At 44.5% G+C, this 13,800-nt stretch overlaps 1 protein-coding gene across 1 annotated transcript in view; it reads right to left on the bottom strand.

Annotated features, from left to right (window-relative positions):
* Positions 1 to 13,800, bottom strand: part of ubash3bb (ubiquitin associated and SH3 domain containing Bb) — a 45,035-nt gene that overhangs the window by 5,187 nt on the left and 26,048 nt on the right. Inside the window, exons 2-9 of the mRNA XM_085371642.1 lie at positions 9,520 to 9,573; positions 5,610 to 5,796; positions 1,975 to 2,173; positions 1,415 to 1,584; positions 1,096 to 1,304; positions 433 to 577; positions 226 to 352; positions 15 to 134 (exon numbers count right to left, since the gene is read on the bottom strand). Coding sequence (XP_085227768.1) covers positions 15 to 134; positions 226 to 352; positions 433 to 577; positions 1,096 to 1,304; positions 1,415 to 1,584; positions 1,975 to 2,173; positions 5,610 to 5,796; positions 9,520 to 9,573 — 1,211 coding nt within the window. The remainder of the gene's footprint in view (positions 1 to 14; positions 135 to 225; positions 353 to 432; positions 578 to 1,095; positions 1,305 to 1,414; positions 1,585 to 1,974; positions 2,174 to 5,609; positions 5,797 to 9,519; positions 9,574 to 13,800) is intronic.

Here is a 13,800-nt window from a genome sequence, read left to right as displayed (position 1 = left end):
CACCAGTCACGTACCCACAAGCCGGGCCTGGGTGGATCCAAACACAGTAATGGGAGCATCCATGTCATAGTCTCTCTGTCCTCCCCACAGAGGCAGACTGGGAGGCATGTTCAGGTTGGAACGTACGTATCTACCTGCAGAGGCGGGGAGAAAAGTACCGCTGCATGTCCAAACCTCACCGTGAGATGCACAAAGACAGTAATGAAGGTGTGTGGACGTGCTCACCTTTACTATCTGAGCAGAGGGAGAGCCAGTGTTTGCCAAAGACCACATCCATCCTCTCACCGTGGCGGCACACGAAAAGAGTCCGCTTGGGTTGCCGAGAGTGACCCCCGCTGATCCGCAGGACCTGCTGAACATCCGAGTAACAGGGCGCTTGAACATTTGGACAGATGACAGCAACATTTAGTGCGCAGTTCACAGGTTGAGTACCTGCATTGGATGACAGATGAGACTATTGGACGGCGTGTCCCCGGGACTTGTGCTATCGGGACGGCGGCTGTCCAACAGTCCATCGAACAGGCCTCTGTCTTTACTGCCCTTGTCACTGGCCTCACAGCTGAAGAACGAGTGGGAGCTGTGGTTGGTGGAAAAACACTGTCACTGTAAATCTGGTGCTACGCGAATAAAATGGAATTGAACTGAGCTGAGAGACGTGTGTGATGTGAACCTTTAAATATACTGATTGTTTCTTTGGATCCTGAGAAGTAAGGTTAACGTTGCCATATGGAAACACAGCGAGGCGGGGCGTGGTCTGTGATGCCGCTGCAGGTGAGATGGATGCACCTGGGCGGCATCTGCAATCATGCTTAAAATCTGTGCTCTGTCTGAGTCAGTGCTGTTGTAGTCGATGTGGATGTCAAGCTGTGAGCTGTAAAGCTGCAGCCGAGTTTGTGAACAGCAACCGCGTGCGGCCAATAAAGTGTGTAAGACGCTGAAAAGCACGAACATGTGGACGGGTCCGCCGTGGTTTTGTTACGCACAGATTCTTTGGTTTGGGCTAGCTGCAGACGCACGGTGCAAAGCCTACAGTCATCAGTGAAGGTGCACGCTCATAAATATTCAGCAGCAACGTTCCTCGTGTGCTACACTTACGCATGAAACACCCAGGTGTCAGATTCATCCGCCAGGCTCACATAGTTCTCAGGCAGCAGGCCGGACAGCCCGGTGGCGAGCGAGGTCCCGTACACCCAGCCCTCGCTGGTACTGTTCTGATCCACGGGAGACATAAAGACGAAATCCCCGGGAACCAGCTCCAGCTCATCGTCGTTCTGTGGCACGTAGGGGTACATCACCCTCAGGGTCTGCATCGGCCAATCACAGACAAGCAGAACATACAGACATCACTACTCAATAGCTGTCCTCAGTGTGTGCAGTTCTGGAGCATGCGGGGTTTAGTCTGAATATCAGCTACCTCGTGGTTAGCAAAACGAATGTCCCGGGAGAACAGAACAGCCAGCCAATCACATCCCAGCTTCACTTCAATGCCCTTAGCGAGTTTCTCTAGTGAGGGGAGGTGATCACTGGGGAAGTTGTAGGCTAGAGTTACATGGAGCTGCTTCTTGTGAGGCTCCACGTGGACTTCTGACAGAGACAGAGGGACAGGAGACATGTCACACAGGGACTGCTTTCAGAACAAAGGCGCGCTTTGCTTTCAATCTGAAGAAACCTGTGTCTGTTTTTTTCTTTAATGCTAAACAACCAAAATATAACAGAGCATCCGCTCTGATAAGATGTGGGCGCGCCCGCTGTACTCGGAGTGACAGAATGAGCGAGGCCTTCAATAAGCTGTTAAGAACGCCGTTCACAACAAGCACAAAGGCAGTCAGCATGCATTACTCTGTGACAACAGTGAAGTGATGCTGACAGACGGTGACACACTGTGAAAGATGGAACAGACTGACAGGAAGACACACGTCTTTAATATCAGAAAGCATTGTGGGTGCAGATATCCCTCACGCTCGTACTTCTTACCTGCCTTCCTGACAGCCTCTGCAGCAAAGTCAGCTGCAAACAGCTTGAGGATATCGGCCACCTGCTCCTCCACGAAAAGACCGATGAAGTTAGAAGATGTGTAGAGCTCCAAAGGCAGCGGGCTGGGAAACCGACCCCGCCACTGCTGTACGCTGGCCTGGAGGGCTTCGCACAGAGCTTCTACTTTGTGGTCTGCACACTGTGTAAGCAAGAAGAGATGGTCAGAGTGAGGGCTGGGTGCCATACTGATGCACATCTGTGGAGTCTCTGGAATATAACAATGATGCTGCTCATTAAGAAATATCTGCTGTGAAGAAGATGTAAACATGCAGAACGACAACATACAGTTTTAGAGTGCTACACATTTGTGTAGTTCGCTTTTTTGTAAAGTTCACAAAACTCTCACGTGTGTGGATGTTACGCTATTTCCTCTTGTTTTGAAAGCTTCTTTTGTGGCTTCATGTGGTTTATTACTTTCCTTTTTTAACTTCCTCCTTTGATGTTTTCCCACCATTGTATTTGCCTTGACTCAGTTCACTTGTCTTATTGTCCCTCCTCCCTATTTCAGATATTCGTATTTACCAGAAATGTCTTCAATCTTAAAGATTTTGTACAAAGATCTCTCTTCTGGCTCTTGGAGGAGGCGGACGCATCTTTCACCCTCTCCTTCCCTTATCTTCCCTGCTGCTGCTTCTATGTCCTTGTCTTGTCTGACTCTAACCCTGAGAGAGTCTCTTTCTCACTCTTGTTCTCTAAAACTAAAGAAGAACTATGGATTTGATCAACTGGTCCCTTAATGCTATTGACACTCTATTCTCGACGAGAAGCCTGGGTTCGGGAGAGCCAGAGTGTCCCAGAAGGACGTTCCCTGCTGGACACACGATGGACGGGTGGCAGAAGTGGGGGGTCGTGTGCCTGGCGAGACTGTCTATCGAGGACATTGAAGACATCTACTTATTCGGACCCATGATAACAGGCCTCTTGCTGTTTGGAGCTGGCTTGGCCCTGGCTTACCGGAAAGTGAAGAAAGAAGTGACTGCTGTTCAAAACCCCACAAGGCTCGCCGCTCTGATGGAAACTGTGGGAAGAGCGGTGAGTGCTCAGACTGTCCTTACTGAACGAAATATGGGAAAGATCTTGGAGGACTCACGGCTCTTCAAAGAGAGATACACCTGGAGACCAGTGATGGACATTAGAACGAGTGTAAAATGGGTGCAGTTCGACCTAAAACCTGTTACCTACATCTATAATGCGGCTATACCCCCACCCCGACGGCGCCAGCTGCTTGAAGGTTGATGCCGAGGAGAACAACAACATTCTTCCGGGAGATACGAGAACGAGAACGAACTGACTCAAGGCCACCTGCGTAGGCTGCAGACTGTTGATCTTAGCCCAACAGGCTAAAGGACACTTTCTCAGGCTGAACTCAGGACACACACCCCGACACGCACACATGCACACTGATACTGATATGCACTCACCACACTCCCTTCCCCGGATCCAACGCCTCCTCCCATGCTTACTTCCCCCATGGAGACAGCGGCTCAGCTGGAGGCGCGAGGACTCGCAGCGTCCGTGACGACTGTGTACATCATATCTGTGCTTCTTTACGTGCTATGGAGTTTTTGTGTTTTCTCCTCATGACGACTCACTGGTTGGAAGTCATCATGGGCAGAACCCTTTTTTTCTCCTGACTTTGCCCCTATATGTTACATATCTCACTGTCTATCCCTTTTTTTGCTGCCTCGCCTGACCTGTCTCCCCAATGGAAGTTTGTATATTGTATTGTCGACAGACCCAGTCGACCATACAGGCAACTGCAACTGACAAATAAAGCTTATCCTTCAATTAGTTCTTCAATTTTTTTACGATTCAGTTCTTACTCATCTCTAAGGCTACGTTCACACTGCAGGTCTTTATGCTCAATTCTGATGTTTTGATCAAATCGATTTTTTTGTCTGGTTGTTCACACTACAAATAAAACGTGACAGCAAACGCGCTCTGGTGTGAACGGTTTACAGCCCTCAAAGCGGCCTGCATGCGCAAAAGAAGACGTCACACACAACGCGCTCTGTTTACGGAAGTAAAAATGGCGGCTACATATCGGCTCAAAATGTGGTCATAAATATTTTGTACTTGTAAAAAAGATTTGTGTGTGGACTTAGCCAAAAAACCCCTGCAAGTTACAACTACAAATTTTGACCCTATTTTTCTTCCTTTAAGCTGATTGGTCCATGTCATGTCAATCACAAATGTAACAATCCAATCAGAGAACAGATGGGTTTGGCTGTCGGAGGGTCGCTTTTTTTGAACTGCAGGTCTTTGAAGGGAATAAATGCCCTTTTACATGCCAACCCAGCGTTTTCCTTCATCACCACGAAGGAAAACAGTCTGTGGTCGTCCGAGTTTGGTGATTTTTGTGTCACAGGTCTACGTGTTTAATACAGGGACTTCCACAGCCTTTTCAACAGCGCTGCGGATGCAGGGGGGGGCAGTGTTTTGGAAATGACAGTCTTCATCACAAAGCTTTCTTCGTTATGAATTAGCATACATGTTTTTATTGAACATTTGAAGAACCAGCAAAAAAACCCCACAAACTCTTGTAGTTCACATAAAGTCAGAGATGAAAACGACAAGGAGCAGGTGCATCTAGTGCAGGTACTGATGCAAAAACCCACAGAGCCCAGCAGCCAGCAACAAATTCTGGATCCTTTGCTTTTAGTTAGCAGTTAGCATTAGCAGCACATCCTGCGTCCGATGTGAAAGGACCTTTATGCTGCGCACTGTGACTCACAGCAATGGTCCTGGGTCAGCCCTGACTTTGTGTTAGACTAATCCTAAAGTAATAATGTTATTTCTAACCACTGATATAGCACAACTTTATCCTTTCAACAGCTGCTGAAAGTTAGGGGACCTAGCTGCTATCGGATATTTATATAGAGATCCTCCAGCTTCAAACTGTATCACCCTTCAAGGACCTGCAGTTCAAAAAAGCACCCCTCCGACAGCCAAACCCATCTGTTCTCTGATTGGATTGTTACATTGGCCAATCAGATGAAAGGAAGAAAAATAGGGTCAAAATTCGTACTTGTAACTTGCAGGGTTTTTTTTTTTGGCTAAGTCCACACACAAATCTTTTTTTACACACAAATTCTGTTTACACATACAAATCTTTTTTACAAGTACAAAATATTTATGACCACATTTTGAGCCCATAGCTACAGAGCTAGTAGGTGTTGTTGCAGCAGTCTATCAATTTCTCCGGTGCGGATGATTGGCGCCTGTCTTGTGTCAGTGACGTAAAAGACTGATTTGTGCCGTTCACACTGTCACAACATGATTGGATACGGGTCGCATAGGGTCAAAAAAGTCGGATTTGATGCGCTTTCGCCTGCACTGTGAACGTAGCCCATGACAGCTGGTCGTTAGCAGACACTACGAGCTCTGATGGCACCATCACATGTATTTTCCTATTAACACTGTTGATGCTGTTTCAGTGATAAGCCAAAGCTTACCTTAAACTATTCAGATAAATAACTTTATGCACAAGGACAAAGAAGAAAATAATCTATCCAGATATCGACGACTACAATTGTTGAATTTCAACCATGAAAGTTAAATCCAGTATAACTCACCATGAAGAACTGGCAGAGAGTAATATGGGGGAAAATGTTGTGGGCTTTGTTCTTGCCACAGGTGATCCGGCTCTGCTGCCAGAAATGGGAAAGCTGGTTCTGAAGGGGCCCGCTGGGTCGCAGGTAGAGGACGTACTCTCTCGGCAGCGGGTCGTCCAAGAACGGGTCGTCCACGTGTGAAAACAGCCTGTGTGTGACATGGAAACGTCTCACATCGTGCTGCTGTGACATGTCGTACATTTACTTTCACATGAAACCTTGAAAGAAGAAACGGGTAAGTGCACATATCTGACAGTGGATTATTTCAGCTGTGCAGCGAGATTAGTGCCGGAGCCCTGCAGCTCACTTCGAAGTGGAACATTTCCTGTTTAGAGACTCTGGGACATAAAATGCTCCCCCTCGTCTGCTTATTGGCTCATCACGCTGCTCTCGCCAGGAGCATGGACAGTGGTATTCGACTGAATGTACTCTTTGGCTTTCAAGAAAACTACTTTTCTTCAGATTATTGGAACAGCCAAATACCCTCATATGAACACTATCCTCCACATCTAGAGCTTAAAAGGCCCAGAACAGTGTTTGTTTTTAGGCCCACAAGGATAACACTGACTGTTAGAACGTGAGCACTGACCACCCTGACAATACTCAGTTTCATTTCCATACAGCGCCAAATCACAACAACAGCCCCCTCAAGGTGCTTTATATTGTAAGGAAAAGACCCTCCAGAGAAAACCACAACAATCATATGACCCCCTGTGAGCAAGCACTTTGGCGACAGTGGGAAGGAAAAACTCCCTTTTAACAGGAAGAAACCTCCAGGCTCAGGGAGGGGCGGGGCCATCTGCTGCGATCGGTTGAGGTGAAATGACAATCAAATGAAAATGAGAAAAAGCAGAATCGAGTGAGTCGAGGCCGTCTTTGCACACGAATCATTTAGGTGTTAACGTGCACTGCACAAATACTGATGGTGCTGTGTTCCTGACCCCGCCCCCTCTACCTCTAAAGATAGATTTTTCTCTATCCATCTTTAAATTTGAAAATCAGCCGTGTTTTTCTGACAGTCGGGTAGAAGAGGGTTAGTCGCCACTATTGTGTTTGCTGTTCCTGATTATGCTCATCTGTTTATCGGCTCACACAACAGGGATCTTCGATCCAGCGAACGTGGCTCATGCATCTCTGGGCTTTGTATTCTACAGTGCGCCGTCCTCGGCTTCTTGTTTCTCAGATTATCTCCTGCCATCAACCAGGATGTCTTTTCTCATATGTCCCACGCAGCGGACGCTCGTCCACTTCAGACACGTTCTCAAGTGGAAATGAAAATGCTTCCTGTGTGTGGCAGGACGCACGATGCCCACTGTGAACAATGGCTGAGTGGGCACGATTCTGGTCATCTGCACTTCTATGCAAACTTTCATGATCTGTAAAGAAAGCGTTGCCGTTTTCTTCAGAGGGATTAAGAGAAGATGAGCTCTGTGCAGCAGTAAATGATAAATGCCTGTGACACATCACATCCTGTCAGAGCTGATTGTGACTTATTAAAATCTTATCAGACCATCAGTTTGACGCACACCCAACTGTTTTAATCATGACTGTTTATTCATTGCTCAACTTTTATCCCACGTGAATCAGTTTCACAATATACGAACAAGCTGAGCACACCGTCCCTCCAAACCTACAAAACACAAAGTCAAACACAATAGAAAGACATACAGGAGCATAGCTTTCACTACAGTACTGTGCATTTTAAACTAGGAAGGCACTATCCTTTAAGTGAGAATTTAAACATGTGCAGACATAAATGCAAATCCAGTATATAAGATAAAAACTGAGTACAGTTTAACAGGCTTGAAGGTCAATAAATGGTAAAAGGACTGATTCTTACATAGTAAATGGTAAATGGTAAATGGCCTGTATTTATATAGCGCTTTTACTAGTCCCTAAGGACCCCAAAGCGCTTTACATATCCAGTCATCCACCCATTCACGCACACATTCACAGTGCGTTATGCAACATGCCACGTCCACACGAACACTTCCTTCTATGCTTTTAGTGCTTTCTAACATGCACACACATTTAAACTCAGAGAGCAGGCTGGTGGGAGCCAGGCGTCGAACCAGCAACCCTGCGATCAGCAGATGACCTGCTCTGTATTTTCTTTAAGTTGTCTTTAGGAATAAGAAGCCCTTTTTCGGATGCTGGCAGCCTTTTTGTTCTGCTCATTGTCAATAATGTTGAAGCACATTTGGACTAATCACTCCATCAGAGCTGTTGCCGCTGGTGATCAGCCCAGTTTAGTCTGTTTGCCTTCAGAAAGACTATGTGGCTGTATCCCAATCCAGGGTCTGCAGCCTTAAAGGCCGCATTTTAAGGCCGATTACATCACAGCAACGCGACGAAGGCTGTCCCGATTCAAAGGCTGCTCGAAATGCGGCCCTCAAATGCGTCCTTCATTTCCCTGAATTTTAAGGACGTGGCGGTGTAGACTTCGTGGCCCAACATATCCCAGAATGCATAGCGCGGCGGTGGGTGTGGATAATTTTGCCGAAAAAAAACGGCGGATGAGGGGCGCCCGAAGATTAAACTTTAAGTAAGTACTGAATATTACGTCACTTATTTATGTGCAAATGTTTAATAACGAAGAACATGAAAACATTCCTGTTGGCCACATGTCGGCAAAGTCATGTGACGTTAGTGACGTTTGTACTAACTTGGTTTTAAAGCCTTTACTTTAAAATATACGCCGTTCAATAGCTGAGCTTAATCAGAGAATGATCAAAGCTCATGTAGGAACAAAGAAATGAACAAAAGATTTTCTCCTTCATTTCTGTCAAACACAGCTGTATGACATGTTTCCAGCTGTTAGTATCATGGTTGCTAGGCAACCTGGGCAGCGCAACGAAGGCTAGATCGTCCCATTTCACAAGCCTCGCACTTCCGGCCTTAGCGGTCTTTGAGTACGCGGCCCTTGTGGACCGTTAAGGCTGCGTACTTTAAGGCTGCAGACCCTGAATTGGGATACAGCCTGTGACAGCCACTTTCCACTGATGAGTCAGCAGGCGATCAGCTGAAGGGCCAGATGCAGCTCTCAGGTTCATGGTTAATGACACGGCTGCCTGATACTCTTCAGATACTGCGAGAAAATCAGAGAATCAAAGGCAAACTTGGAAAGACTGTCAGAAAGCCGGAGACCAAATTTGAAAAATGACAAACGACTCCTTGGAAGCAAAATGTAAAGAAACGAGGACTAGCTTCAGACTGGCAGAACGACGCATTTGTGCCAGTGCTTCAAATCTAAAGAGTAAGAATATTACAGCTCTTGTACTTCACTCATGAGTAGTTCAGTTCAGTTGAGATATATATGCTAGAATACAAAATGCAGTCTGTCATTAATACAACAAACATTTAAAACCAGTCACATGAAATTCAAACCTGACTGAACAAAAATCTATAAAATATTTTTTAATATTGTTGAGCCAACCAGCTACTTGAACAGATGAAGTTACACTCATGTTTGAGGTCAACTTGGACTGAGTTATTTCTGACTGCATACTGTAGTATAGCTGTACGTGTCCCATGTAACAGTGTGAACTGGTTTATTTAAGTACCGAACGCTTTCCAGTTTAAAGTTATTGGTAACAACAAACTGCAGGTAGTGGGTTGTTGTTCAGACACTGATGAAACCAGTGTTGCTGTCAGAGTGAGCTGCTGTGACAAAAACACAGATCTGTGTCTGCATCGTCCTTTTTTCCACAAAGTGTTTGATTTACACTCAGCTGCAGTTGACCTGCAATTATTTAACACAGTTTTAACACACTTGTCCAGCAGAGGGCGGTATACGATACATTTCACTGCCTGGTGATGTGTCCTGTACACATGATGGAAATGTGCTGTATACACGTTTAGTTGAACCTACCAGTCACATGCTGCTTGGACACTCCGACCTCCAGTTGACACCAGAGCTTTGAGTCTGTGAAAGAAGAGAGGAAGAAAAATGAAACGTACGCCTTAAAGAAAGTTCACCACAGCACTCAGAGACTGCCACAAAGGGCTTTTTTTGCTCTTTGTTTATCTTTGAGTTAAGGAACAAGATGATCTTGTTCGCATCCTGAGGAACTTTCTGGCTAAACAACAAAACAGAAATCAGCCACACCTATGTGGACGCACACGAGGGCTCGAAAAGAAAAGAGTATGGAAAAGTTGTTGAGCATACCTAACATCGAGGTTTCTACAAACAGTGAAAAAGGAAGTCTTTGGTATTCTTCAGGTTTTACTTGTTACTCAGTATTTTTTTAATCAGTGGTCCAAACAGCAAACTCTATTTTTGTATTTTATAATAATGATGAAGCTTTTTTATGCAAATGGCACAGTAACTGGTTTAAAAATGTTTATTTTCTGCCAGACAAAAATGGTCCCAGTGCTGCACGATCATATTAAACGCTGTTTTCCAGAGACAACCAATAAGAAACAAATCTGGGCTGAGGGGGCGAGGCGGTAGTTACACTCGCAACAGCAGTAGCACACAACAAGAGCAGGAGGGAGAGGGAAAGAAAGAGAGCCGGGTGCAACAAGAGACAACACCGTCACATTGGAAAGGTACAGTAAAGAAAATGAGTGACACCAAGAAAAGAAGCAAAGTCTGGAGCCATTTCAATCTTATGACAAAACAAAGGCAGAGTGTAGAGTCTGCAAAAAAGGATGTCATATAGAGCCGGCTCCACAAACAACATGCACAGGCACCTGAGAACTGTCCACCTATCAGTGCAATGGGAAGATAAAACACAGTCAGCTGAGTGTGATATTAATATTTCTAAATGACAACCTTTCCCTTAATTAAAGATCTGGGCGTTCTTTTTTCCCCTTTTTTCCATATTTTAATTTATATTTAATTGTGTTGTGGTTTGTAGTGTTTTGTGTTGTTTCACTTTAAATTTGTTTAAAAGGAAAAAGCTGAAAATTTAAATAGTTAAAAGTTGAAATGTAAATAGTTGTTTTTTTGTATTTTATAATTTATTTATTACATTTTATGTGGAGTGAATAAATAAAAGTATATTTACAGTGGCCCCTAGAGACAAAGCACGTACACACTCCAAAACACAACAGAAGTGCTCCAGGATGCTAGAGGCCGTGTTGAGCTTTTGTTACCTGGTGGCTACACAATATATATATATATATATATATATATATATATATATATATATATATATATATATTAATTAATTATCAACAACAATATAAAATTATGCACAAAAGGAATTAGTAATGTAAAAAAACTTGGTTTTCTTTATGTATGTTTATATATAAATATTTATGGGGACCCCTAGAGACGAAACACGTACAAACTCCAAAACACATTTCTAGCGTTAACTGAACTTCCGAAACAGAGCTATATATATATTTTAAAAAAAAATTTATGGGGACATATATATATATATATATATATATATATATATATATATATATATATATATATATATATATATATACACTCAACAAAAATATAAACACAACACCTTTGTTACTGCTCCCATTCCCCATGGGATGGATGTAGAGACCTAAAATTCATTCCAGATACACAATATAACCATCCCTCCCAAACAGTGGTCACACATCAGTCCAAATGTGTGGTAGTGGGCACATCTGCTATATTGAGATAATCCATCCCACCTCACAGGTGTGCCACATCAGGATGCTGATCTGACATCATGAGTAGTGCACAGGTGTACCTCAGACTGCCCACAACAAAAGGCCACCCTGGAATGTGCAGTTTTTTGTGCTATCGGGGGTCTGGGGACCCAGAACCGGTCAGTATCTGGTGTGACCACTATTTGCCTCATGCAGTGCAACACATCGTCGCATGGAGTCTATCAGATATATATATATATATATATATATATATATATATCCTGTGGGACTTCCAGATACAGACGGACAAAATGGTGGTGGCTAACCAACCGGACATAGTGGTGGTAGACAAACAGAAGAAGGCGGCCGTAGTGATCGATGTAGCGGTTCCGAATGACAGCAATATCAGGAAGAAGGAACACGAGAAGCTGGAGAAATACCAAGGGCTCAGGGAAGAGCTCGAGAGGATGTGGAGGGTGAAGGTAACGGTGGTCCCCGTGGTAATCGGAGCACTAGGTGCGGTGACTCCCAAGCTAGGCGAGTGGCTCCAGCAGATCCCGGGAATAACATCGGAGATCTCTGTCCAGAAGAGCGCAGTCCTGGGAACAGCTAAGATACTGCGCAGGACCCTCAAGCTCCCAGGCCTCTGGTAGAGGACCCGAGCTTGAAGGATAAACCGCCCGCAGGGGCGTGCTGGGTGTTTTTTAAAAAAAAAAAATATATAGCTCTGTTTCGGAAGTTCAGTTAACGCTAGAAATGTGTTTTGGAGTTTGTACGTGTTTCGTCTCTAGGGGTCCCCATAAATATTTATATATAAACATACATAAAGAAAACCAAGTTTTTTTACATTACTAATTCCTTTTGTGCATAATTTTATATTGTTGTTGATAATTAATTAATTAAAGCAACAAAACAACCTGAAGAGCCGGCTCTCTAAAAAGAGTTGGAAATCCCATCACTACACAGAATCACTTTTGTACTACTTTTGTGAGAATATCACAGAAATGCAGGCCGATGTTTCATCCAAGCATGAAAAAGTGATTTGAAACTTTTGTTTTAAAACATTAAAACAAGGCACGGATGAAAGCTATTCAAACAAATACATGTTGGCATAATTGTCTATGTAGTTACACACAGAGCAGACATGGAGAAACACTTTCATCACCTGCTGTTCATGTTGACGGGTGCTGGACAGGTACCAGGGGGCTGACGCCCTGACGACGGGGGAAAGAGACAACGTTGTTCACACCGACTCTGAATCGACACGCAAAGTCAGCCAACACACACAAAATAAAAACTTAGCAAGGCTGAATGTCTTTCTGTAACTGAGACGGGTAACTGTTTATGTCTCTGTCATTATCCTCCCAGCTTTTTCCCACACATATGTGGGCATCACATTCTGGGCTGAACTAAACAAACATGGCTGCAGCTCAGTGGTGACGACCATTTGTTCCTGATGTACTTTTGTATTGGGCACATTTACAAAGAGGGAGCACCTTTTTTCCCTGTCCCATGACCGATAAAATCAGAGTTTATGAACGTTCGAACTGAACATTTTTATAATTCTTTCCGCTCCTGCTGTTGGCTCTAAATGTCAGGGTGTATGCGTGAGTGACTGCATGTTTGTGTCACACCGGGGATGGAGAAAGACCAAATGTGAGTAAAGATGAGACGCCAACACAGATCGCGAGTCAGAGGAAGCGTCAGTTCCTCACCAGCAGCAACATGGAAGATGATACGCAGCGTGTGTAGGATGATATTAGCGTCTTTCACTCAGAGTGTGAACACCACACAGGGCTGACTCCTCTTTACAATAAACTGACACTTAAGAGTTGCTTGTAAAAGTGTTACTCACCGTTGGAGTGATCATCATGGTTGTGTTTCATGTTTTCTGCTTTGTAATTCAGAGAGGGGGAAGGACAGTAGGCTGCAGTAACGGTCTGCATCCTCAGTTTGTGTGCAGGCCACAGTGAGCAGTGAAGATGAAAGAGCCACTTACACAGAGTGAACCGAAATGTACCCTCTCACGCCTCCAGCCCAACCTGGAGCTAAAGCTGCCGAGGAAGCAGAAACGGCAGCGCATCAGATTATTCAAATTACAGTCAGAGAGTGGAATTAGCCACCGCTCGGAGATACGAATCTGAACACGCTAATGTGGTTTTCATCTCCGGGCATTCAGAAGTTTATTCTGTATGCCACGAGCTATTGTTCCTGTGGGACAGGGGTACTGTATACGGCACGGTCCGAAGGTTTGAAAGCACAAAGCTGGTGAGCAAACTAGCCTCCAAATGAATGCTGAGGCTGCTTTTCACCCTCCACAACAAAACTATTCCTGCCAGCTTAATAAAGCAGTAGTTGCATCAGGATCTTTGCGTCGTCTCCTCACCGCAGATATGAAAGATGATGTTTTTCCTGCCCGGTACAAGCAGACCTTACAGTGTCCACTCAGACTTCTGTTCTAAATAACTTCTCACTTGGTTTGCAGACAGACTGCACATGCAGCCTTTACACAAACAACAAAACACGTCATTTGCCATTATTCACCCATTTTATCGGAAAGGACACATAAAGT

Source organism: Diplotaxodon limnothrissa, linkage group LG14 (genome assembly GCF_057381915.1).
Source record: "Diplotaxodon limnothrissa isolate DT_005_m linkage group LG14, D_limnothrissa_male_GT1.1, whole genome shotgun sequence".
NCBI classification, from domain to species: domain Eukaryota; kingdom Metazoa; phylum Chordata; class Actinopteri; order Cichliformes; family Cichlidae; genus Diplotaxodon; species Diplotaxodon limnothrissa.
The sequence above is the reverse complement of the archived record's forward strand: the minus strand, read 5'-3'. Positions and strand labels throughout refer to the sequence as shown.